The sequence below is a fragment of the Somniosus microcephalus genome, chromosome 16, assembly GCF_052327205.1.
Source record: "Somniosus microcephalus isolate GS21.2 chromosome 16, FLI_Smic_1.0, whole genome shotgun sequence".
NCBI classification, from domain to species: Eukaryota; Metazoa; Chordata; class Chondrichthyes; order Squaliformes; family Somniosidae; genus Somniosus; species Somniosus microcephalus.
The window spans coordinates 51371658-51396566 of NC_141002.1; the positions used below are offsets into that span (position 1 = coordinate 51371658).

The 24909-nt window shown below is 44.2% G+C and overlaps 1 protein-coding gene across 1 annotated transcript in view; it reads left to right on the forward strand.

Annotated features, from left to right (window-relative positions):
* The first annotated feature begins 8678 nt into the window (after positions 1–8678).
* The window catches only part of rtcb (RNA 2',3'-cyclic phosphate and 5'-OH ligase), a 33562-nt gene continuing 17331 nt past the window's right edge, over positions 8679–24909 (forward strand). The window contains exons 1-2 of the mRNA XM_086009018.1: positions 8679–8882; positions 20014–20092. Of these exons, the coding sequence (XP_085865144.1) occupies positions 8790–8882; positions 20014–20092 (172 nt within the window). The 5' untranslated portion in view covers positions 8679–8789. The remainder of the gene's footprint in view (positions 8883–20013; positions 20093–24909) is intronic.

The window sequence follows — 24909 nt, forward strand, 5'->3', positions numbered from 1 at the left end:
CGTTCAGATAATAATCTGCCTTCCTGTTTTTGCCACCAAAGTGGATAACCTCGCATTTATCCACATTATACTGCATCTGCCATGCATCTGCCCAATCGCCCAACCTGTCCAAATCGTACTGAAGTTTCTCTGCATCCTCCTCACTGCACACACGCCCACCCAGCTTTGTGTCATCTGCAAACTTGGAGATATTACATCTAGTTCCCTCGTCTAGAACATTAATATATATTGTGAATAACTGGGGTAAGGTAAGTTAGGTAAGTTAGTTAAGCTAAAGGATGACAAAATACTGGGATATGGCAGGATATATTCAAGGATCCTGAGGGAGATGGGGGAAGAAATAGTGAAAACTCTAGATATAATATTTCAGGGTTCTATTGAGTGTGTTCTAATGGTGGAGCATTCGAGAGTGGTCAATATAATACCCATTTTCAAAAAAGGAGACAGAGCCAACCTATGTAGTTACAGGCCAGTTAGTTTAACATTTGTTGGTAAGGAAATTACGGAATACTTAATTGAAGATGAAATTACTAAATATCTAGATGAAGAGAAATTGTGTCTGGTGTGAAGAAATGCAAATTTGAAAAAGACTTGGAAGAATTAAGGCTTTTTTTTGTTTTAACAATGCAAACTATGGGGTGATATGACATAAATATTTAAAATTATAAAAGGATGACACAGGGTAGATAGAAGCTGACTATTTTCAATAGTTGTGGGGTGGGGGGGTCTAGAACGAGGAGCCAGATATACAAAATTAAATGTAAGAGATTTAGAATAGAGGGCAAGAGAAACTTATTTACACAAAGTTGTGAGGCTGTGCAATTCACTTCCAGAGTGAATGGCTAAAAGAAAGACTTGCATTTATATAGCACCTTTCATGACCACTGGACGTCTCAAAGTGTTTTACAGCCAATTAAGTACTTTTTTGAAGTGTATTCACTGTTGCAATATAGGAAATGTGGCAGCCAATTTACACACAGCAGGCTCCTACAAACAAATGACCAGCTAATCTGTTTTAGGGATGTTGATTGAGGGATAAATATTGGAAACTATGGATAACTCCTCTGTACAAGGTATTGGTGAGACCGCACCTGGAATACTGCATACAGTTTTGGTGTCCATACTTAAGAAAGGACATACTTGCTCTCGAGTCAGTACAAAGAAGGTTCACTCGGTTAATCCCGGGGATGAAGGGATGGACATATGAGGAGATGTTGAGTAGATTGGGACTCTACTCATTGGAGTTCAGAAGAATGAGAGGCGATCTTATTGAAACATATAAGATTGTGAAGGGGTTGGATCGGGTGGATGCGGGGAGGATATTCTTGATGATGGGTGAAACTAGAACTAGGGGGCATAGTCTTAGAATAAGGGGCTGCTCTTTCAAAACTGAGATGAGGAGGAACTACTTCACTCAGAGGGTGGTAGGTCCATGGAATATGCTGCCCCAAAAAGCTGTAGAAGCTACATCATTACATAAATTTAAAACAGAAATAGACAGTTTCCTAGAAGTAAAGGGAATTAAGGGTTACGGGGAGCGGGCAGGAATTTGGACATGAGTCTAGGTTCGGATCGGTCATGGCCCTGTGGGTAGCGGAGCGGGCCCAGGGGCCGTGTAGCCTGATCCTGCTCCTATTTCGTGTGGCTAATTCTGCTAGATTCAGGAGATGGTTCTGTGATAGTGGATTGGCGGTTAGGATCAGATCAGCCATGATCTTATTGAATGGCGGAGCAGGCTCGAGGGGCCGATTGGCCTACTCCTGCTCCTATTTCTTATGTTCTTATGAATCAGAGACAAGGGTACTAGCAACTGAGCCACAGCTGACTTTGACTATGAGGCAGAAACTACGTCACTGTTCAAGATTAGTTTGGATAGATGGATGATGGGAAAAGGGATAAAGTGATATGGGAACAGGGTGGATAAATGTGAATAGGGCTATTTGCTTGTGTGGAAGGTAAAAACTGACATGGACTGGTTGGGCCAAATCGCCTGTAACTTCTATGTAAATATTTAGAAGCAGCCAACACAGATTTCAGAAAGGATGTTCATGTTTGTCAAATCTGATAGAGTTCTTTGAGGAGTGTTGCGTCCGTGTATAATAAGACATAGACTGTGGAGAACGGTACAACAGGTGTTTACTCAACGTGGCTCACACTGCAACTGATCTGTACAGATTACTACTCAGTGCTATATACAGGTGTGGTCACTGCCGGTACTGCAGTATACATGAGCTGTAAAACATAGTTCCCCCCTTAAAGGTATGTACATTACAATTCCTCCCCTTTTAGATTAACAGTACCATAACACTCATTTAACAATTAAATATCAAACTAATTACAATTAACACTTTTAACATGCAACATTAGCTGAAAATAGTCTCTTTATATATTCAGTCTTTGGGGAGGCTTCCTGATCCTTTCTGGATAGCGCCTTTCCCGAGTGTCTCGCTCTTGGTGTGGAGGCGATTCTGGCCCCCTGTCGTCGGTTGGTTCATCAGCTTCCGATGCTACTGTTTCTGGGGTAGATGCGACCTGTACGTTGGGTTCATCACCAGGTATGTATGGGCGAGGCATGGGGTTGACTTGTTCCTGTGACTCTAGGATCTGGTCAGCATGGCGTCTCACGATGCTCTCCCCAACGTCCACTGTGTACATTAGTGGGCCCTGCCGTGTGCATACCGTTCCTGGCTGCCATTTTTCTGTTCGGTAGTCGCGGGCCAAGGCTGATTGTCCTACATTGAAGCTCCTTGTTGGCTTCTCATGGATGTGCTGGAATTGCTTACTCTCAACATCTCTTCGTACGTTTGGTCTGAGCAAATCCAGGCGAGATCTTAACCTTCGGTTAAAGAACATCATGGCTGGGGCCTGGTTGGTGACTGCATGTGTCGCATTCCGGTAGGCGAACAGAAAATTGTCCACCTTGTGCTGCAGCGGAATGTTGTCATTGTACATAGCCTTTATTGCCTTCTTAAAGGTTTGTACGAACCTCTCAGCCAATCCATTTGTGGCTGGATGATACAGGGCAGATGTGTAATGCCTTACCCCATTCTTTTTCAAGAACCTCAGGAACTCTTCGGACACAAACTGTGGTCCGTTGTCAGAGCAAATCTGTTCTGGCAAGCCATTCCTGGCAAAAATGGTCCGTAGGACTGCAATAGTTTTCTCCGTGGTGGTGGAGGACATTTTGATGACCTCAGGCCATTTCGAGTGCACATCCACGGCTATTAAAAACATTGAGTCCATGAATGGACCAGCAAAATCAATATGCACCCGTTGCCATGGAGATGAGGGCCACTCCCATGGGTGTAGAGGGGCCTGTGGTGGTGCATTTTGGACTTTCTGGCATCCTGAGCAGCTCTTGGTCAGGTCCTCGATTTGTTTATCGATTCTCGGCCACCACACATAAGCCCTGGCTAGGCTTTTCATTTTTACCCCTCCCAGATGACCCTCATGAAGCTCATTGAGCACTCTATCCCTTAACTTGGGTGGAATTACCACTCGGGATCCACACATCAAGGTCCCCCGGCACACTGACAGCTGTTCTCTCCTTGTCGAGAATGCTGGCAACAGTGAGTCGCCATGTGCTGGCCATCCCTTCACCGTCAAATCATATACCTGAGACAGTGTCGGGTCATTTCGGGTTTCCTTTTCGATACAAGCGTTAGTTACCGGTAGGTATTCAACTATAGTCGAATGGAATATTTCGACAGGATCCACTGCTGGTGCTTCCTCCGCAGTAGGCAGTGGCAGGCGTGATAGCCCATCAGCATTTCCATGCTGTTTCGTGCCCTTATATTCAATCTCATAGTGGTGCGCCCCTAGAAAAAGTGACCATCTTTGTAGTCGTTGCGCAGTCATCACTGGAACGCCCTTCTTCGGATTAAAAATGGAGACAAGAGGCTGGTGATCAGTCAGCAAGGTGAATTTCTGCCTGTGCAGATAGTGATTGAACTTTTTCACTCCCCCACACTAGGCTGAGGGCCTCCCTGTCAATCTGGGCGTAGTTACGCTCGGCTGAGGTTAGTGATCGTGCCGCAAAGGCTACTGGCCTCTCTGAGCCGTCCGAGAATTTGTGCGACAGCATCGCTCCAATGCCGTAGGGTGACACATCACATGCCAACCGAATTGGTAATGCCGGGTTGTAATGGGCCAATACCTCTTTCGATGTGATTAGTGTTTTGCTCTTCTGGAAAGCTCGTCTACATTCGTCACTCCACTTCCATGGCACCCCAGTTTGCAGTAGGGTGTTCAGTGGGTGTAGTATTGTAGACAAATTTGGCAAGAACTTATGGTAGTAGTTTACCAGCCCAAGGAACGACCTCAGTTGTGACACATTTTCCGGTGCTGGAGCCTTGACTACTGCCTCAATCTTCTCTGGGGACTTATGTAACCCCTCTTTATCGATAACGTGGCCACAATACGAGATCTGTTTTCTAAAAAACTCGCATTTGGGGTGGTTAGCTCGGAGCCCATATTCCTGCAATCTAGTGAGCACCTGCTCCAGGTTGGCAAGGTGATCACTGTCATTTTTGCCCGTGACCAGGATGTCGTCCAAATAACACTGGATCCCTGGGATCCCTTGCAGGACTTGTTCCATTGTCCTCTGCCAAATAGCCGGAGCTGATGCTACCCTGAATACCAGCTGGTTGTATTGGTAGAGACCTTTATGGGTGTTGATTGTGAGGTTTTTTTTGATGCTTCTTCTACCTCCATTTGCAGATACGCCTGGGCCAGATCAATCTTAGTGAAGCGTTTCCCTCCAGATAGCGAGGCGAAAATATCTTCAATCCGCGGAAGTGGATATTGTACGGTGTGAAGGACCGGGTTCACTGTTACCTTAAAGTCCCCACAGATGCGAACCTTCCTTGGTTCCCCAGGCGTGCTGCTCAATGACTTTTTCATCACAGGGACGATGGGTGTAGCCCACTCGCTCCAGTCTACCTTGGACAGTACACCTGAACGTTCCAGACTCTCCAGCTCTGCTTCGACGGCTGGGCGGATCGCATAAGGTACCGGTCTGGCCTTAAAAAATTTTGGGCTTGCGTTTTCTTCAATTTTAATCGTCGCTGTCATGCCTTTTAGTGTTCCGAGTCCTTGCTGGAACACTTCTTTCGTGTCAGTTAGGATCTTTGACAGTCACCCAGGTGTGACGTCGTCATCCTTTTTGTCAGCCACAGTCAGTGCCTGTATGGAATGCCAATCCAGTTGTATTTTCTGGATCCATTCATGTCCCAGTAATGGTGGTCCTCCATCTTGCAATACATACAGATCTAGTTTTGGTGTTTCCTTACCATTATATATAATGGTCACCCTTATTTTTCCTTTGGGGTAGACTTTTTACCCCGTGTACGTCTTCAAAATAATTTTTGTGTCTCTCAAGGGTATGTGTGAGAATAGCCGCTCGTAGTCCCGTCGGTTTATGACTGTTAGGGCTGATCCTGTGTCCAATTCCATCTTTACCTGGACTCCTGCTAACTTGAGAGTGACCCAAATGGTTCGGTGATCCTCCGTTGTGATCACATTATGTAGTTTCAGACAACTCAGTTCCCTGCTTTCGGCGTCGTTATCACTCTTTTGTTCGTCTGAACTATTCTCCGTCATCTTATGTACCTTCTTGTACTTTCCTTTGGTAGGTTTCTTATTGCTGGTTTTCTTTCCCGACCTGCAGACTCGTGCTATGTGTCCTACTTTTCCACACTGTCTGCACACTTTATCTTTGAACCAGCAATCATTCTGGTCTTGTGTTGTTCTGCCGCAGCTATAGCACTTCTCTGTTCTATATGACATTTCGTTTGTGCCATATCCTTGCAGTCTCTGTTGTATCTCTGCAGCACCCCGTGCTGCTGCTTCATATGATACCACAATGCTGAAAGCCTTTTCCAGCAGAAGGTCCTTTTCAGATAAAAGCCGTTTCTGGGTTCCTTCACTTTGAAGCCCACACACAAACTTGTCCCTTAAGGTATCTGCCAGTCCCGCTCCAAACTGGCAGTGTTTCGATAGTTTGCGCAGTTCTGTTAAATAATCAGCATTGCTTTCATCCTTATGCTGGTTCCGTTTGTGAAACTTGAATCAGCAGCGGTGTGGGGTTTAAATGTTCCTTTAGTATCGTTACTACGTCTTCAAAACTCTTTTCCATTGGCTTCGTTGGGGTTACTAGATTTCGTAATAAACCATACGTCTTTGCACCCATTAAATTTAACAATACCGATGCTTTCTTGTCATCTGACAACTCATTTGCCTTGCAGTACACCTCTATTCGTTCGACATATGTAGTCCAATCTTCGACTTCATTGTCAAATGCGGTGATACTGCCACTCTTCGGCATTTTGGGTGTGGTTTAAAATGGCGTCTCCCAATGGCTTAAAATGGCGTCTCCCACGCTTTCCTTCCTCCCCCGCTGCTGCCAACGCCACTCCCGGCGGTTCACGTGGCAATGGCGGCGCCCTGTAGGTTTCGCGCGCTTCTCCTGCACTGCTGCCAACGCCGCTCTCAGCGGTCCTCGTGGCAATGGCAGCACCTTGCGGGTTTCTGCGCGTCTCTTTCTCCCTCTCTCCGACTCTGCTCAGCCCCTGAACACCGGCTGCGCCCTGTGCGCTCTGCCCCCTCTCTCTCTCTCCCCCGTCGATGCTGCTCGGCCCTTTGCTGTGCTGCTCGGTCGGGCTCTAGCCCGCCGCTGTCCGGGAAGGGTCTGCGCACTACCTGTTGCCAGCTCATTTTGCTGGACCACCTCGACTGGAAAGCCAAGCCTGGCTCTCGACAGCCTCCCCCGCAATTCTCGAGTCTCTGCTGGATGACTGGGCAGTTGCCCGTGGTCGACGCCCGAGTCTCTGGCCTTGACCTCCAATCCACTGATCTCCAGGAACGAATCCCCGGGAGGTGATGCAGAGTTGCAGGTAGGTTCGAACCTGCCTCGTCGCCAATGTTGCATCCGTGTATAATAAGACACAGACTGCGGAGAACGGTACAACAGGTGTTTACTCAACGTGGCTCACACTGCAACTGATCTGTACAGATTACTACTCAGTGCTATATACAGGTGTGGTCACTGCCGGTACTGCAGTATACATGAGCTGTAAAACATAGTTCCCCCCTTAAAGGTATATACAATACAAGGAGGTGACAGATGTGGTGGATGGGGAAAATGCAGTGGAAGTGGTGTACATGGACGTTCATAAAGCCTTTGACAATGTACCACACAGCAGACTATTGGAGAAGATTAAGGAGTATGGAATTAGAGGAAGCATAACAAATTGGATTACAAACTGGTTAGAAGGGAGGAAACAGAGCGTAGGTGTTAAGGACAGTTTCTCAGAGTGGTTGGAAGTGGGTAGCAGTGTTCCACAGGATTCTGTTCTGAGACTGCTTCTGTTCACTGTACATTAATGATTTGAATATAGAGCCAAACGGAGTGCAGTTGAAATGTGCAGGCAATACTAAAGTAGGAGGTAGAGTAAATCATTCTGAGGACCAAAGATATCTGCAAGCGGATTTGACAACATGGTGAAATGTACAAAAAATTGGCAGATGTCAGTAAGTAAGATGGTGCATTTTGGTAAAACTGGTGAATGGGGGAGGTTAGGTGATGTGGAAGAGCAGAGGAATTTGAGGATTCTGGTTTCCAAGACACCTCAAATGAATAAAGTCATAAAAAAGTTAATGGGACACTATGTTTATGGTAAAAGGTATAGAATATAAAAGTCGAGATTTAATGATATGTAAAATCTTAGTAAGACCACAGTTGGAGTGCTGTGTAGTTTTAGGCTCCACAGTATAGGAAGGCTGCTGAGGCAATACATTGGTACAGTGCAGAATCATTAAGATGCTGCCTGGTATGAGAAAATACAAATATGAAGACTTGAAAAATTGGGGTTGTATAATTCAAAGAGGAGGTCATGTGGTGGAGGTTGTAATTGCACAGCGTTTCCCAACTCCTCACTCTGAACTGGAAAGAAACTCTTAAGCTGCAAGCAGCTCAACTTTCCAAATGGCTGTAAGTTTTTTCAAACAATTATGTAAAAATAAGAACTGAGTATTTGACTAAAATTGAGGCTGAACTATCTCTGTTCACCCTGGTCCAATTATCTCCCACACTCTAAGCTCATTCATCTGACGAGTATATCTGGTTTGGTCTTCACTCCCTATGTGAAACACCACAAGAGATCGACTACTACAAAGCAAGAAATAACAACAGAAAACACTGGAAAAACTCAGCAGGCCAGGCAGCATCCGTGGAGAGAGAAACAGTTAATGTTTCAGGTCGAAGACCTTTCGTCAGAACTGGAGAAAAGCAGGAAATGGAAAGCAAGTTTAGGGCTGGGAAAAGGGGGAGGGGATGAAAGAACAAAAGGGAAGGTCAGTGATAGGATAGAAAGCAGGAGCGATTAAGAGATATTCAACTACAAAACAAGGTTTGCCCATGACCTTTTTAAAGAAAACCTGCCATATCTGACTCATTTTGATATATAAATATAACCTATTGTAAGCATCTTGCTTTTAAAAAAATGTCCCATGTGCTGAAATGAATTTATTTAAAATCATTTTGATCTGAAATGTTACTCCGAGGAGTTTGTAATTTTTGCAGCGAGGCGTGTCCTTTGTTTAAAAGCGGGCCGCTTTAAATCAGATGAGTCTGTTGCGCCTCCTGATTAATGTTTCGAAAAATAAAAGCCTCAGGAACGCGTTCGTGAGCGGCCGCCCGTTTTGAGCTGTCGCGGTAGCTGTAGTGGCGGTGGCGTGCGGCTGGAGCCTGGGGGACGGTGGTTGTTGGCGCGGCGAGAGCAGCTTCAACAATGAGTCGCAACTACAATGACGAGCTCGGTTACCTGGAGAAAATCCACAAGAACTGCTGGAGGATCAAGAAAGGCTTCGTGCCCAACATGCAGGTAGTCCGCGCGGCTCGACAGACAGCCTCGGCGCGGTAACTCTGCCCCATCCCCCCCTGCTCCCTCTGTTCGGGGCCATTGCCGGCATAAGAACCAGCAGCAGGAGTAGGCCATTTGGTCCCTCGAGCCTGCTCTGCCATTCAGTAAGATCATGGCTGACCTGATCTTGGGCTCAACTCCATTTTCCCGCTCGCTCCCCATAACCCTTGACTCCCTTCTAGTTCAAAAATCTGTCTATCTCCTCCTTAAATATGTCCACCTCCACAGCTCTCCTGGGGTAGAGAATTCCAAAGATTCTGAGAAGAAATTCCTCCTTATCTCTGTTTTAAATGGGTGACCCTTTTATTTTCAAACTATGCCCCCTAGTTCTAGATTACACAGTTTTAGCGGACTTAAAAGTGGATAAATCCCCAGGCCCAGATGAGATGTATCCCAGGCTGCTGTGTGAGGCAAGGGAGGAGATTGCAGGGGCTCTGACACAAATTTTTCAGAACCTCTCTGGCCACAGGGGAGGTGCCAGAGGACTGGAGGACAGCTAATTATTCAAGAAGGGTAGTAGGGATAAACCAGGGAATTACAGGCCAGTGAGCCCAACATCAGTGGTAAGGAAATTATTGGAAAAAATTCTGCGGGACAGAATTGGTCTCCACTTGGAGAGGCAAGGATTAATCAAGGATAGTCAGCATAGCTTTGTCAAGGGGAGATCATGTCTAACCAATTTGATTGAATTTTTCGAGGGGGTGACTAGGTGTGTGGATGAGGGTAGTGTAGTTGATGTAGTCTACATGGACTTCAGTAAGGCTTTTGACAAAGTCCCACATGGGAGACTGGTCCAGAAGGTAAGAGTCCATGGGATCCAGGGCAATTTGGCACATTGGATCCAAAATTGACTTAGTGGCAGGAGGCAGAGGGTGATGGTCGAAGGTTGTGTTTGTGACTGGAAGGCTGTGTCCAGTGGTGTAGCGCAGGGATCGGTGCTGGGTCCTTTGTAGTGTACATTAATGAATTAGATATGAATGTAGGAGGTATGATCAGTAAGTTTGTTGATGACACAAAAATTGGTGGAGTGGTAAATAGCGAGGAGGGAAGCCTCAGGCTACAGGATGATATTGACAGGTTAGTTAGATGGGCAGAACAGTGGCAAATGGAATTTTAACCCTGAAAAGTGTGAGATGATGCATTTTGGGAGGACTAACAAGGCAAGGAAATACACAATGAATGGTAGGACCCTAGGAAGAACAGAGGATCAGGAGGACCTTGGTGTGCATGTACATAATCCCTGAAGGCAGCAGGACAGGTAGATAAGGTGGGTTAAAAAGGCATATGGGATACTTTCCTTCATTAACTGAGGCATAGAATATAAGAGCAGGGAGGTTATGATGGAGCTGTACAAAACGTTGGTTAGGCCACAGCTGGAATATTGTGTGCAGTTCTAGTCGCCACACTATAGGAAGGCTATGATTGCATTGGAGAGGGTGCAGAGGAGATTTACCAGGATGTTACCTGGGCTGGAGTGCTTCAGCAATGGAGAGACTGGACAGGCTGGGGTTGGTTTTCCTTGGAGCAGAGAAGGCTGAGGGGGGACCTGATTGAGGTGTACAAAATTTATGAGGGGCATAGATAGGGTAGATAGAAAGGAACTTTCCCCATTCGTAGAGAAGTCAGTAACCAGGGGGCATTGTTTCAAGGTGAGGGGATTTGAGGAAAACCTTTTTCACCCAGAGGGTGGTTGGAATCTGGAACTTGCTGCCTGAAAGGGTGGTAGAGGCAGGAACCCTCACCACATTAAAGAAGCATTTAGATGAGCACTTGAAACGCCATAGCATACAAGGCTATGGACCAAGTGCTGGAAAATGGGATTAAAATAGACCAGGGCTTGATAGCCGGCATGGACACGATGGGCCAAAGGGCCTCTTTCTGTGCTGTATGACTCTCTTTCCCCCACGGGGGGAAACATCCTCACTGCATCTACCCTATCAAGCCCCTCAGAATCTTGTGTTTCACCTCTTATTCTTCTAAACTCCAATGAGTATAGGCTCAATCTGAGGGCAGTGATTTCCCTTGCTGCGACAGTCTCCCAGGCTGCTGTTGCCGCCATCCATTGCGCCTCACTGCTTTGAGTACTTCAGTGGACAGAACGCGGGCAGGCAGACACACCAATGAGAAGGTGCCAAGGAAGCTCCCCTTGTGCCCCATTCAGATTAAACACCACCCCAGGCGTGGCACTGACGCAGTCCCCATTGCCAGTGCATTTGTCCTCCGCGCCCCGGATCAGGGAGGAGAAAATGATTCATCCTGATTGCTATCCGGTCACTGCTGTTGGAAGGTGCATACTTAGATTTTTGCACGACAGCCAAGCCCAATAATCTATCAATCTCCCATATAAAATTATTAATTGAGCTAGTCTCTACTGCTGTTTGCATAAGAACATAAATAGGAGCAGCAGTAGGCCATTCGGCCCCTCGAGCCTGCTCCGCCATTCAATAAGATCATGGCTGATCTTCTACCTCAACTCCACTTTCCTGCACTATCCCCATATCCCTTGATTCCCTTAATATTCCATAATCTATCCATCTGTGTCTTGAATATACTCAAGGACTGAGCCTCCACAGCCCTCTGGGATAGAGAATTCCAAAGATTCACCACCCTCTGAGTGAAGAAATTTCTCCTCATCTCAGTCCTAAATGGCTGACCTCTTATTCTGTGACTGACCCCTGGTTCTAGACTCCCCAGCCAGGGGAAACATCCTCCCTGTATCTACCCCGTCAAAACCTGTAAGAATTTTATGTTTCAATGCGATTACCTCTCATCTAAACTCTAGGAGAATATAGGCCTAGTCTACTCAATCTCTCCTCATGGGATAATCCCCCCATCCCAGGAACCAGTCTGGTGAACCTTCGTTGCACTCCCTCTATGGCAAGTATATCCTTCCTTAGGGAAGGAGACCAAAACTGTACACAATACTCCAGGTGTGGTCTCACCAGGGCCCTATATAATTGCAGTAAGACATCTTTACTCTTATACTCAAATCCTCTTGTAATAAAGGCCAACATACCATTTTTGTGGGAGCGTTTTCCACATTTCTACCATGTGAAGAAGTGTTTCCTAACTTTTCTCCTGAATGGCCTGGCTCTGATTTTAAGGTTATGTCCACTTGTCCTAGGCTCCCCCACCACTGGGGGGAAAAAAGTTTCTCTCTATCCTATTAATTTCTTTCAAAATCCTAAAACTGCAATCAAATCACCTCTTAACCTTCCATATTACGAGAAATACAAGCCTAGTTTATGTAATCTCTCTTTATAATCGAATCCTTGGAGCCTTGGTAACATTCTGGTGAATCTGTGTTGCACTCCTTCCAAGACCAATGTATCCTTTTCGAAGGTGTGGTGCCGAGAACTGCAGATGTGGTTTAGCTAGGGCTTTGTATAGCTGTAGCAAGACATCCTCCCCTTTTTATAGAAAGTCATATATCCAAATTTGCCGATGACACAAAGATAGGTGGAATTGTAGGCAGTGTAGATGGAAGCATAAAATTACAGAGGGACATCGACAGATTAAGTGAATGGGTAAAACTGTGGCAAATGGATTTCATTGTAGGCAAATGTGAGGTCATCCACTTTGGACCTAAAAAGGATAGAACAGGGTACTTTCTAAATGGTGAAAGGCTAAAAACAGTGGAGGTCCAAAGAGACTTGGGGGTCCAGGTACATAGATCATTAGAATGACTTGAACAGGTACAGAAAATAATCAGGGGCTAATGGGATGCTGGCCTTTATATCTAGAAGGCTAGAATACAAGTTATGCTGCAGTTATACAAAACCCTGATTCGACCACACCTACAGTACTGAGAGCAGTTCCTGGGCACCACGCCTCGGGAAGAATATATTGGCCTGGACTTCAAGGATTAAGTTACAAATTAGGGTTGTATTCCCTAGAATTTAGAAGGTTAAGTGGTGATCTGATCGAAGTTTTCAAGATATTAAAGAGAACAGATAGGGTCGATAGAAACTATTTCTGCTGGTTGGGGATTCTAGGACTAGGGGGCATAGTCTAAAAATTAGAGCCAGACCTTTCAGAAGTGAAATTAGGAAATACTTTTACACACAGGGCGGTAGAAGTTTGTAACTCTCTTCCGCAAATGGCAGTTGATGCTAGATCACTTGTTAATTTTAAATCTGAGATTGATAGCTTTCTATTAACCAAAGGTATTGAGGGATATGGGCCAAAGGCGGGTATATGGAGTTAGGTCACAGATCAGCCATGATCTCATTGAATGGCGGAGCAGGCTCGAGGGGCTGAATGGCCTATGTTCCTATATTTTAGCCCTCTAGTTATAAAGACTAACATTCCATTAGCCTTTTTGATTATTCTTTTGTACCTGACCACTAGGGTTGCAAAATTCTGGGAATTTTTAAAAGAGGAAACTTTCCATGGGAATTTTTGGGAATTTAGTTTTTTTGCACACTGATGGTTTTTGTCGCTGACCCTTATATTATCTTTGTCGTCAAAATAGACATACTGTTCCATACAAATAAAAACAGGCTTTCAAAACTTTATTTAGGTTATAATTTTGAACTTTATTGAACCCCCACAAAAAAGACCCATATAAAATAAAATAAAAAGAGCGTCAGCTTATTTAGCCTGTAATTTGTCCTTATTTTGTCCCTTTTGAGTCTTCTACTCCTCATTGCTCCTCCTGATACTCTGACGTGTCCATTTCCTCCTCTGTGTCAGTGTCTAGCTGTGTGGTGGACACTTCTGTATCTGGCTCAATAAGTTGTAGGTTCGCCCAGATAGCCACCAGTTTCTCCACTCTCTCTTGTTAGTCAGCCTGTTGCGCACCTTTGTATGTGTATTCCCAAAAAGTGACCAGTTTCGTTCAGAGGCCGCTGATGAAGGTGGAATTTGGAGTATCACCGATGCAATAGGTGACAGGGCCTCAGATGCACAAAGTCCCTTCCACCAGGTATGTGCACTGATATGCTTGCATGATTCCCATATCCCATCCCCATTCCAAAGACCTTGCTTGGTAGAGAACTTTGCCAGACTTCCCAGAACTTTGCCCACATCCAGATTGAGATGGTCATAGAGTTTTACAGCACAGAAAGAGGCCCTTCGGCCCATCGTGTCCGCGCCGCCCACGGTGAGAGGGTAGAAATCACACTAAGCGCTGTTGATCTGTTCTCCAGAAAGTATTGGTCTCCCAACATGCTTTGGGTCCAGCATGTATGCTGCAGCATGAATCGGCTTGACACAAAATTCTTGACGCGTCTGTATGAATTGAACAATTGCCTTCTCCTCTGCTTTGAGCAGCAGGGATGTGGGTAGGGCAATGCTGATTTGTTCTTTAAATCAGTAAAAAGCCTGAGAACATCTGACAAGACAGCGTCATCTCCTTCAATCTGAGCAATTGCAGATGCTACTGGTGAGAGTAGTTTAAGGCTGCTAACCACTCTCTCCTAAAACACATCATCCAGCAGTATTTTCTTGATGGTGGTTTCCATATCCCCAGACTGGGATATTGCCATTTCTTGCAGCGACTCCTTACTCTCCAGAAGGCTGTTGTACATTATGACAACACCACCCCATCTAGTGTTGTTGGGCAGCTTCGGTGTGGTGTTCTTGTTCTTTGTCATTTGCTTGGAGTTGTAGGTTGCTGCAACTACCTGTTATAGAAACATAGAAGATAGGAGCAGGAGTAGGCCATTCGGCCCTTCAAGCCTGCTCCGCCATTCAATGTGATCATGGCTGATCATCCAAATTCAGTACCCTGTCCCTGCCTTTTCCCCATATCCCTTGATCCCTTTAGCCTCAAGAAATTTATCCAACTCTTTCTTGAATATATTTAGTGAACTAGCCTCCACCGCCCTCTGTGGCAGAGAATTCCACAGGTTCACCACTCTCTGGGTGAAGAAATTCCTCCTCATTTCAGTCCTAAATGGCTTACCCCTTATCCTTAGACTATGACCCCTGGTTCTGGACTCCCCAGCCATCAGAAACATCCTTCCTGCATCTAGTCTGTCCAGACCTGACAGAATTTTATAGGTTTCAATGAGATCCCCTCTCAATCTTTTAGACTCCAGTGAGTATAAGCCCAATCGACACAATCTCTCCTCATACGTCATTCCTGCCATCCCAGGTATCAGCCTGGTGAATCTTCGCTGCACTCCCTCCATGGCAAGAACGTCCTTCCTCGGGTAAGGTGACCAAAACTGCACACAATACTCAAGGTGCGGTCTCACCAAGGCCCTGTACAACTGTAGCAAGACATCCTTGTTCCTGTACTCGAACCCTCTTGCTACGAAGGCCAACATACCATTTGCCTTCTTAACCGCCTGCTGCACCTGCATGCTTACCTTCATGTTTTCCCCTGACATACTTAACAACTTGTTTGGCTCTCTTGTACAGTGCTTCCATGGTTCTCAAACCCATGATGTCCTTGAGGAGCAGCTTAAGCCCATGAGCTGCGCACCCAATAGATGTAATATGAGGGTAGGCCTCCTCCACTTGAGCCCAAGCAGCCTTCATATTCGCAGCATTGTCAGTAACTACTGCAAAGACCTTTTGTGATCCAAGATCGTTGATGACCGCTTTCAGCTCATCAGCAATGTATGTGCCTGTGTGTCTGTTGTCCTTCGTGTCTGTGCTCTTGAAGAACGCTGAGGAGAGGAGTGGAGACGATGTAGTTTATGATGCCCTCCCCTCGTACATTTGACCACCCATCTGAGATAACTGCAACACAATCTGCCATTGCTATCGTTTCTTTGAGCTTTCCTTGGACTCTGTTATACTCAGCCTCCAGCAAATAAGTAGACAAAGCATGTCTGGTGGGAGGACAGTATGCAGGGCGAATAACATTGAAAAATCTCTTCCAGTACACATTGGCTGTGAGCATGAGGGGTGAGCCTGTTGCATATACAGCTCGAGCAAGGCACTCATCTGCATTCTTCTGGCTATGGTTATCCATTGTATCAAAGAACCTTCCAAGTGGGCCAGGAGTTGCTGATGATAAGGAGCCTGATGCTGAATGAGAACCATCATCTTGAATGGAAGCAGAGGAACTCTGGGCTGACTGCTGTGAGCTTTGAGTGAAGTTGTTGCATTTGGATAAATGCTGCTGCATCTTTGTGGCATTCTTTACATATGGCTTTCTACAGTGTTTGCACATGTACACAGTCTTTCCATCTTTAATGCCTGGGGTAAAATCCTTCCACACATCCGACGGTAAACGTGGCATTGTTCTATGCAGAGAAATAAAGGGCATTCATCTCTGTGTCGAACTGCGGTCGATCAGCACGATTGCAACAGGGTGAGTACATTTTTGCTGATGCTCCATGTGATGGAAGCATGACCTGTACACACACGACGCTACATCACCAATGGTGTATTATTTTGTATATTTTAAATTGAAGGACAACAGAGTTCAACAAGTAACTGGTTTATTTGGTATAAAGTCTGATTTACTTACTGCATCATCACAACATCAGCAGAAAACAAAATGACTTCCCTCAGGACCCCTAACCTGGATCTTAAAAAAACTATAGCAGTCTTAGATGCCTGCAGTCCAATCACAATTTGATATGCAAATATTACAAATAGAGGGAGCTAATCGCTCATCCAGTCATCCAACCAATCAGGACACATTTGTTCACAGTCACACACAAAACTTGTAATTATTAAAACAAGCCAAGTAAGAAGATAAACATAATTATTAAGAAATTCCTTAATAATTAAGATTCCATCTCTGTTAGTAATTTTAAGAGAGGACCTGTGGGGGGGGGGGGGGGGGGGAGAAAAGAAAGAAATACAAAAAAAACAATACTATGCTAGCATGTGCTTTTTTGGGCAAAATTCCCAAGCTAAACTTCCCGTGGAAAATTTCCGGAAATTTACCGGAAACTTTCCACCCCTTTGCAACCCTACTGACCACTACGTTTTAGTGATCTGTGGACATGGACTCCTAAATCTTTGGACCTACTGTGTTCCTAGTTTTTCACCATTTAAATAATTCTCTGAACTATCCTTTTTTGCTTCAAAATGGATGACCTCACATTTACCTGCGTTGAAATCCATCTGCCACAGTTTCACCCACTCATTTAATCTATCGATGTCTCTTTGTAAATTTGTGCTCCCATCTATAAGAATCTAAATGGGGTAGAGGAGCAAAGGGATCTGGGAGTACAAATACACAAATTACTAAAAGTAGCAGTGCTGGTTAAGAAGGCCATTTTATAAAAAAAAAAAAAAGCTTGCCAAGCACGAGGGTTTATTTTTAGAGGGATTGAATTGAAAAGTAGAGAAGTTATGCTGAACTTGTATCAAACCTTGGTTAGATTACACTTGGAGTACTATGTACAGTTCTGGTCACCATATTATAAAAGGAATATAGAGGCACTAGAGAGGGTACAAAAAAATTTACAAGGATGATACCAGAACTGAGATTATATCAATTTAGGAAAGGATGAACAGGCTGGGTCTCTTTTCTCTTGGAAAGAGAAGGCTGAGGGGTGACCTAATAGAGGCCTTCACAATGATGAAAGACTTTGATAGAGTGGACAGAGAGAGTGTTTCCACTTGTGGGGAAGAGCAAAACTAGAGGCCATCAAAAGAAATCAAATCGGGAATTCGGAAGAAACTTCTTTACCCAGAGAGTGGTGAGAATGTGGAACTTGCTATCCCAAGGAGTAGTTGAGGCAAATAGTACAGTATAGATGCATTTAAGGGGAAGCTAGATAAGCATACAAGGGAGAAGGGAATAGAGGGTTCTGCTGACAGACGAGGAAGGATGGGAGCAGGCTTGAGTGGAGCATGAATTCCAGCATAGACTGGTTGGGCTGAATGGCCTGTTTCTGTGCTGTATATTCCATGTCTACATTACTTACTATACCACTAATCGTATCATTGACAAACTTGGATATATGGATCTCTATTGTGTTCTCTAAGTCATTAATACATATAGTGAATAGTTGAGGCCCCAGCACAGATCGTTGTGGGACACCACTAGTCACTTCCTTCCAATTCAAGTACATACCCATTATCATGTAAGAATGTACATTAGGGGGAGGTACAAGGTACTGTGCCGCGAGTGAGTGTTTGTAAGATAAAGTGGGACAAAAACTTGGTGGGCAGGTCTTAAGAGTTTAAACACGATGGGTTGAATTAAGAGTGATACCTATACCGTTTTCAGTGGTAAATCCTTTGCAACAACTGCTCTTCTCACTGCAATGTGCTCATAGACACAGCTTTTAGTACATACTTAACAGATTGCTTCCATCAAACAGCTGGTTACTGGTATTGCCATAGAGGGAGTGCAGCAAAGGTTCACCATACTGATTCCTGGGATGGCAGGACTGTCTTATGAGGAGAGATTGGGTCGACTAGGCCTCTATTCACTAGAGTTTAGAAGAATGAGCGGGGATCTCATTGAAACGTATAAAATTCTGACCGGGCTGGACAGACTGGGTGCAGGGAAGATGTTCCCCGGGTGGGGGGGGGGGGGCTGGCTAGAACGAGGTGTCAGTTTCCAGGATACAGGGTAGGACATTTAGGACTGAGATGAGGAGAAATTTCTTCACTCGGAGGGTGGTGGACCTGTGGCATTCTCTACCACAGAAGGCTGTGGAGGCCATATATATTTGAGGCGATATAGATTTCTAGACACACAAGGCATCAAGGGGTATGGGGAGAGAGTGGGAATATGGTATTGAAATAGAGGATCAGCCATGATCATATTGAATGGTGGAGTCAGGCTCGAAGGGCTGAATGGTCTACTCCTATTTTTCTATGTTACAGGTTGAGCGTCCCAAATCTGGAGTTCCGGGACGATTGGTGGCAGGGGTCTGGAATCTGGACACCCTGAGGGAGGCTTGCCAAAAACCGGAAATAGCGCAAACTGGGCCCAGGCATTTCCAGACTCTGCACGTGTTTCTGATGTCCGAAGTCCGGAAATATCGCAACCTGGGCTCTGGCGTTTCCGGACTTCGGACATCAGAAACACGTCCGGAAAACCGGCTCGGCCTCGGTCCCGAGGTTGCCAGATTCGGGATGCTCAACCTGTACAAGAAAAAGCAAGGCTTGAAATGAAAATCCTAGAACTGCTAGGTCTAGAAACAGACAGTAATTGGTCTGCAGCTTAAAAAGTGATCATGTAATAGAAACTAACCATGTATCAATATTTGCACGCTGGTATTGGAGAGTTTGCTTTATTTAAAAAAAAAACAAAAAAAAAACGCACTATACAAGTTCCCGTTTGTATTGATCAAAGGCGTGTGCAGGCGTGCTTGGGTATTAAAATACATTTGTTGGTCTATCACACTAGCCCCCCTCAAAGTTGCCTCTCTGTGGCAAGATGTACTGGTCTCAGTCTAGTGGACTACTATAATTTTTAAATCCTGGTGTTGCAAATTTGTTCCAACCCTTGAGAAAGAAACAACTTGTAAATGAATTTTGCCATTCACATCTTCAGGATGTCCTCAAGTGCTTTACAGTCTGATAATTACTTTTGAAATGTTGTCACTTTTTTTTGTAGTGACACATGGCAGCCAATATGCACATAGTAAGTCCTACAAACAGCAAATTGGATAAATGACCAGTTAGTTTGTTTAGTAGTATTGGTTGAAGGATGAATGTTTGCCAGGACATCAGAAGAACTCTACACTCTTCTTTGAATAATGTTATGGGATCTTTTACAGCTTTGGTTTAACGTCTCATCTTAATGACCGTACTTTCAAAAATATTGCGCACTCAGTACTGCACTAAGGCACCAGACAAGATTACGTGCTGAAGGCCTGTAGTGTAGTTGGAACCCACAACTTCTTGACTTTGCGGTCAGAGTGTTATAAATGAGCCAAACTGGCACTTACTTTAGCTGAAAAATAGCTGGTTATCATTCATTTGAGGTAGTTTGGTCTTGGGCACAAGACTAACCAGCTGTAGTTAGTGAATTGGATGCAAGGAGGCATCTCAGCCTGAATGTTACAGGTTTGGTCTTGGTAGGAATTCCCATCTCACAGCTGTAATTAGTGAGATTATATCAGATTACTGCCGATTAGAAATTAGGCAAAAGTTGACTCCTGTAGTAGTATGTTGGATCTAATTTCTTAAAGACTGAACTGGCATTCCTGTATTCTAGGTGGAAGGGGTGTTTTATGCCAATGATGCCCTGGAGAAATTGATGTTCGAGGAGCTGCGAAATTCATGCCGTGGGGGAGGTAAGAACAAATTGCAAGACGTTTGTGATAAAGGTGTTGAGCAGAGGAGCTTGATTTTAAGTATGCACATGTGATCAAAGCACTTGCTGCATGCAGAAGCTCAAAATAGCATTTGTTTATGGTATGATCTGATGTCATAATTTGGTATTGGGAATCACATTTGTACAGAAAGGAGAGGTGTAGTCTTGTTAATGTATCTGTGCAGGTCAATGGTGGCTTTTTAAATCCATACACATTAGGAAGCTTTAAATGTGAGATCTTTGGTCAGTGGCAAAACAAAACTGGCAGAAGGAGTGGGATGTAGCAACAGAGGGAAAGCATAAGAACATAAGAAATAGGAGCAGGAGTAGGCCAATCGGCCCCTCGCGCCTGCTCCGCCATTCAATAAGATCATGGCTGATCTGATCCTAATCGCCAATCTACTATCACAGAACCATCTCCTGAATCTAACAGAATTAGACACACGAAATAGGAGCAGGATCAGGCTACACGGCCCCTGGGCCCGCTCCGCTACCCACAGGGCCATGTCCAATCCGAACCTAGACTCGTGTCCAAATTCCTGCCCGCTCCCCGTAACCCTTAATTCCCTTTTACTTCTAGGAAACTGTCTATTTCTGTTTTAAATTTATGTAATGATGTAGCTTCTACAGCTTTTTGGGGCAACATATTCCATGGACCTACCACCCTCTGAGTGAAGTAGTTCCTCCTCATCTCAGTTTTGAAAGAGCAGCCCCTTATTCTAAGACTATGCCCCCCTAGTTCTAGTTTCACCCATCATCGGGAACATCCTCCCCGCATCCACCCGATCCAACCCCTTCACAATCTTATGTTTCAATAAGATCGCCTCTCATTCTTCTGAACTCCAATGAGTAGAGTCCCAATCTACTCAACCTCTCCTCATATGCTCATCCCCGGGATTAACCGAGTGAACCTTCTTTGTACTGACTCGAGAGCAAGTATGTCTTCTTAAGTATGGACACCAAAACTGTATGCAGTATTCCAGGTGCGGTCTTACCAGTACCTTGTACAACTGAAGCAATACCTCCCTATTTTTATATTCTATCCCCCTAGCAATGAAAGCCAACATTCCATTGGCCTTCTTAATCACTTGCTGCACTTGCATACTAACCTTTTGAGTTTCGTGCACCAGGACCCCCAGATCCCTTTGTACTTCAGTACTTTCCAGTTTCTTGCCATTAAGATAATAACTTGCTCTACGATTTTTCCTGCCAAAGTGCATAACCTCACACTTTCCAGTATTGTATTCCATCTGCCAAATCTCTGCCCACTTACTTAGCCTGTCTATGTCCCCTTGCAGGTTTTTTATGTCCTCCTCACTCACTACTTTCCCTCCCATCTTCGTATCATCTGCAAATTTTGATATGTTACACTCGGTCCCCTCCTCCAAATCGTTAATCTAGATTGTAAAGAGTTGGGGACCCAGCACTGACCCCTGCGGAACACCACTAGTTACTGATTGGCAGTCTGAGAATGAACCATTTATCCCAACTCTCTGCCTTCTGTTAGATAGCCAATCCTCTATCCATGCCAGAATATTACCCCCAATCCCGTGATTTTTTTTATCTTGAGCAATAATCTTTTGTGTGGCACCTTGTCAAATGCCTTTTGGAAGTCTAAATACACTACGTCCACTGGTTCCCCTTTATCCACCCTATATGTTACTTCCTCAAAGAACTCCAGCAAATTTGTCAAACATGACTTCCCCTTCATAAAACCATGCTGACTTTGTCCTATTAAATTATGATTATCCAAATGTCTTGTTACTGTCTCCTTAATAATGGACTCCAAAATTTTACCTACCACAGATGTTAGGCTAACCGGTCTATAGTTTCCAGCCTTCTGTCTACTGCCCTTTTTAAATAAGGGTGTTACATTAGCAGTTTTCCAGTCTGCCGGGACCTTTGCTGAGTCCAGGGAGTTTTGGAAAATTATTACTAATGCATCCATAATCCCTACCGCCACTTCCCTCAAGACCCTAGGATGTAAGCCATCAGGTCCAGGTGATTTATTCGCCTTGAGTCCCATTATTTTACCGTGTACCACTTCCTTAGTGATTTTGATCGTGTTTAGCTCCCCCCTTCCCCCAATAGCCCCCTGGTTTGTCCAGTGTTGGGATATTCTTAGTGTCTTCTACTGTAAAGACTGATATAAAATATTCAGTGTTTTTGCCATCTCCATATTTCCCACCATTAATTTCCCGGTCTCATCCTCTAAGGGACCAACATTTACTTTAGCCACCCTTTTTCTTTTTATATAACTATAGAAACTCTTACTATCTGTTTTTATATTTTTTGCTAATTTACTTTCATAATCTATCTTCCCTTTCTTAATCTTTGTTATTTTTTGCTGTCTTTTAAAGTTTTCCCAATCCTCTATCCTCCCACTAGATTTGGCTACCTTATATACCCTTGTTTTTAGTCGCATACTATCCTTAATTTCTTTACTTAGCCACGGATGGCTGTCTTTTCTTTTACACCCTTTTCTTTTCAGTGGAATATATATTTTTTGGAAGTTGTAAAATAACTCCTTAAATGTACACCACTGATCATGTATCGTTTTACCCTTTTATAATCTGTTTTCCCAATCCACTCTACTCAATTCCGCTCTCATACCTTCATAGTCTCCTTTATTCAAGCTTAGCACGCTTGTTTGAGATCCAACCTTCTCACCCTCTAATTGAATATGGAATTCAACCATGTTATGGTCACTCATTCCAAGGGGATCCTTTACTAGGACATTTTTAATTAATCCTGTCTCGTTACACAGGACCAGATCTAAGGTTGCTTGCCCCCTGGCCGGTTCAGTTACATACTGCTCAAGAAACCCATCCCTAATACACTCAATGAACTCATCCTCAAGGCAGCCCTGCCCAATTTGATTTGTCCAATTAACATGATAGTTAAAATCCCCCATAATTATAGATGTTCCCTTATTACAAGCCTCAACTATTTCCTGATTGATACTCCGTCCAACAGAGTTGCAACTGCCAGGAAATGCAGTTCCTGAGATGGGCTTGGTTTAATGTAATTGTCATATGTCTATCTAAATTGTAGACACTCCTTGTGTTTTCCTCTAATGCACAGACTATACCAACCACTGGAGCTGCATTTAACAAAGCAAATGGAATATTAAACAACATAGCCAAAAAGTAGAGTGCTAGTCAGTGGGAGTTTTGCTGTAAACTGTGCAGTGCTGTGGTCAGACCGCACCTTGAATTCTGGTCACCAAGACATAAGGGTGACATTTGGCCCCTGGAGGCAGTTGAGAGAAGAGCCACAAAGCTGATCACTAGCATCAGGTAAATGAAAGGTGACCTAGAGGTATATAAAATAGTAAACAGTATAGATAAGGGAGATAAAGAAAATTACTTCAAACTAAACAGAGGGAGTAGGACAAGGGGACACGGGTTCAAACATGTAAGTGCAAATTTAAGACTGGTATCAGGAAGTTCTTATTTACACAGACTGATCATGCGGACTGGGATTGTGGAAGTGACCTTGAAATCATTTTAAGAAATAATAAATGTCATGGGGAATTTTAGGGTGTTACTGGAAGGGTGAGAGAAGAAGAGCTCAATTGTCTTTATCTTGTGATGTGGTTAAGTTATGCATCTAGTAGCTTGATCTCTTTCCTCCACCCCCCAATCCCCCCAAAAAATCAGAAGTCCCAGAACCTTAATCCATGGGTAACTGATTTTTGGTAGCTTATCACATTGCATTAAATTGATCAGTGCTGAAATTGGATTGGTTAATTGGATTATAAAGCTTTTCTTTGGTGGCTACAGTTGTAAGTAATTGGCCTTTTGTTGGTATCTTTATTTTTCCCCCCCCTCTTTAGGTCACCCTATGATGCACATCATTCCTGCAGTTGACGTGCAGGGCAACCAGATTTGATCCATTTACAGGAAACTTTGTGCTATCCGGCACCGACGGGACCGCCGTGTTGCTTTTTAAAAGTTCCAGAGGCCTGAGCGGGTTATCTACCCAGGCTATTTTTAACAAAGAAAAATTTAAAAATCAAGAAATGTGCAATATACAGTAATTGGGTACTCACCTACAGAATGTTGTGTTAAATGGATGGTGAAAGATGCTTGATTAAGTACAGTACTGCCAGTTGATGGTAATTCATAACTCTTTAATTACTTAAGTCGTTTATAAGTTTTGTTTTACGGTTAACAGTACTGTAAAACAAAACTTATAAACGACTGTGTACAGTACACCAAAACTTATACATGACTATACAGTACAGTATAAAGTACTGTACACTTATTCCAAGCCAACTGGTTCATCAAGAATATCCATGCCAGCTGGGTCATCAGGATCATGCACTTCAACAGATTCTTCAGGCACTTGCACTGCTCCAACTCTTTTGGAAGCTTTCTTAAACATGTCCCGGATGTCTGCTTGCTTAGTGGACTCATGCCTTCTTTGTGGAAAGGTGGAATGCAGAATATGGAGCTGCATAACTTCTTGGGCAGAATAGCAAGATTGGCTTTCAGCAAATTTAAGTAATGAAACAAAATCTTCTGCAGCTTTAGCCCAAGAAACCTTTTTCACTTCCTAAATCTCATCCTCTTCAGCTTCCATCACACTTTTTTCCTTTGGATTCAAAACATTCTCCATTATTTCATCATCACTTAGCAAATGCACAACAGCAACTTCTCTATCTGCATCAACCCACTGCGGAATATCACATTCACTGAGGTGACGTAGAGGGTTTGCTGGGCCTAGATCTTTCAGCATGCCAGCCATTTCCATTACTGCAGTCTTCTGCGGACGAAGATTGAACCCATGAAA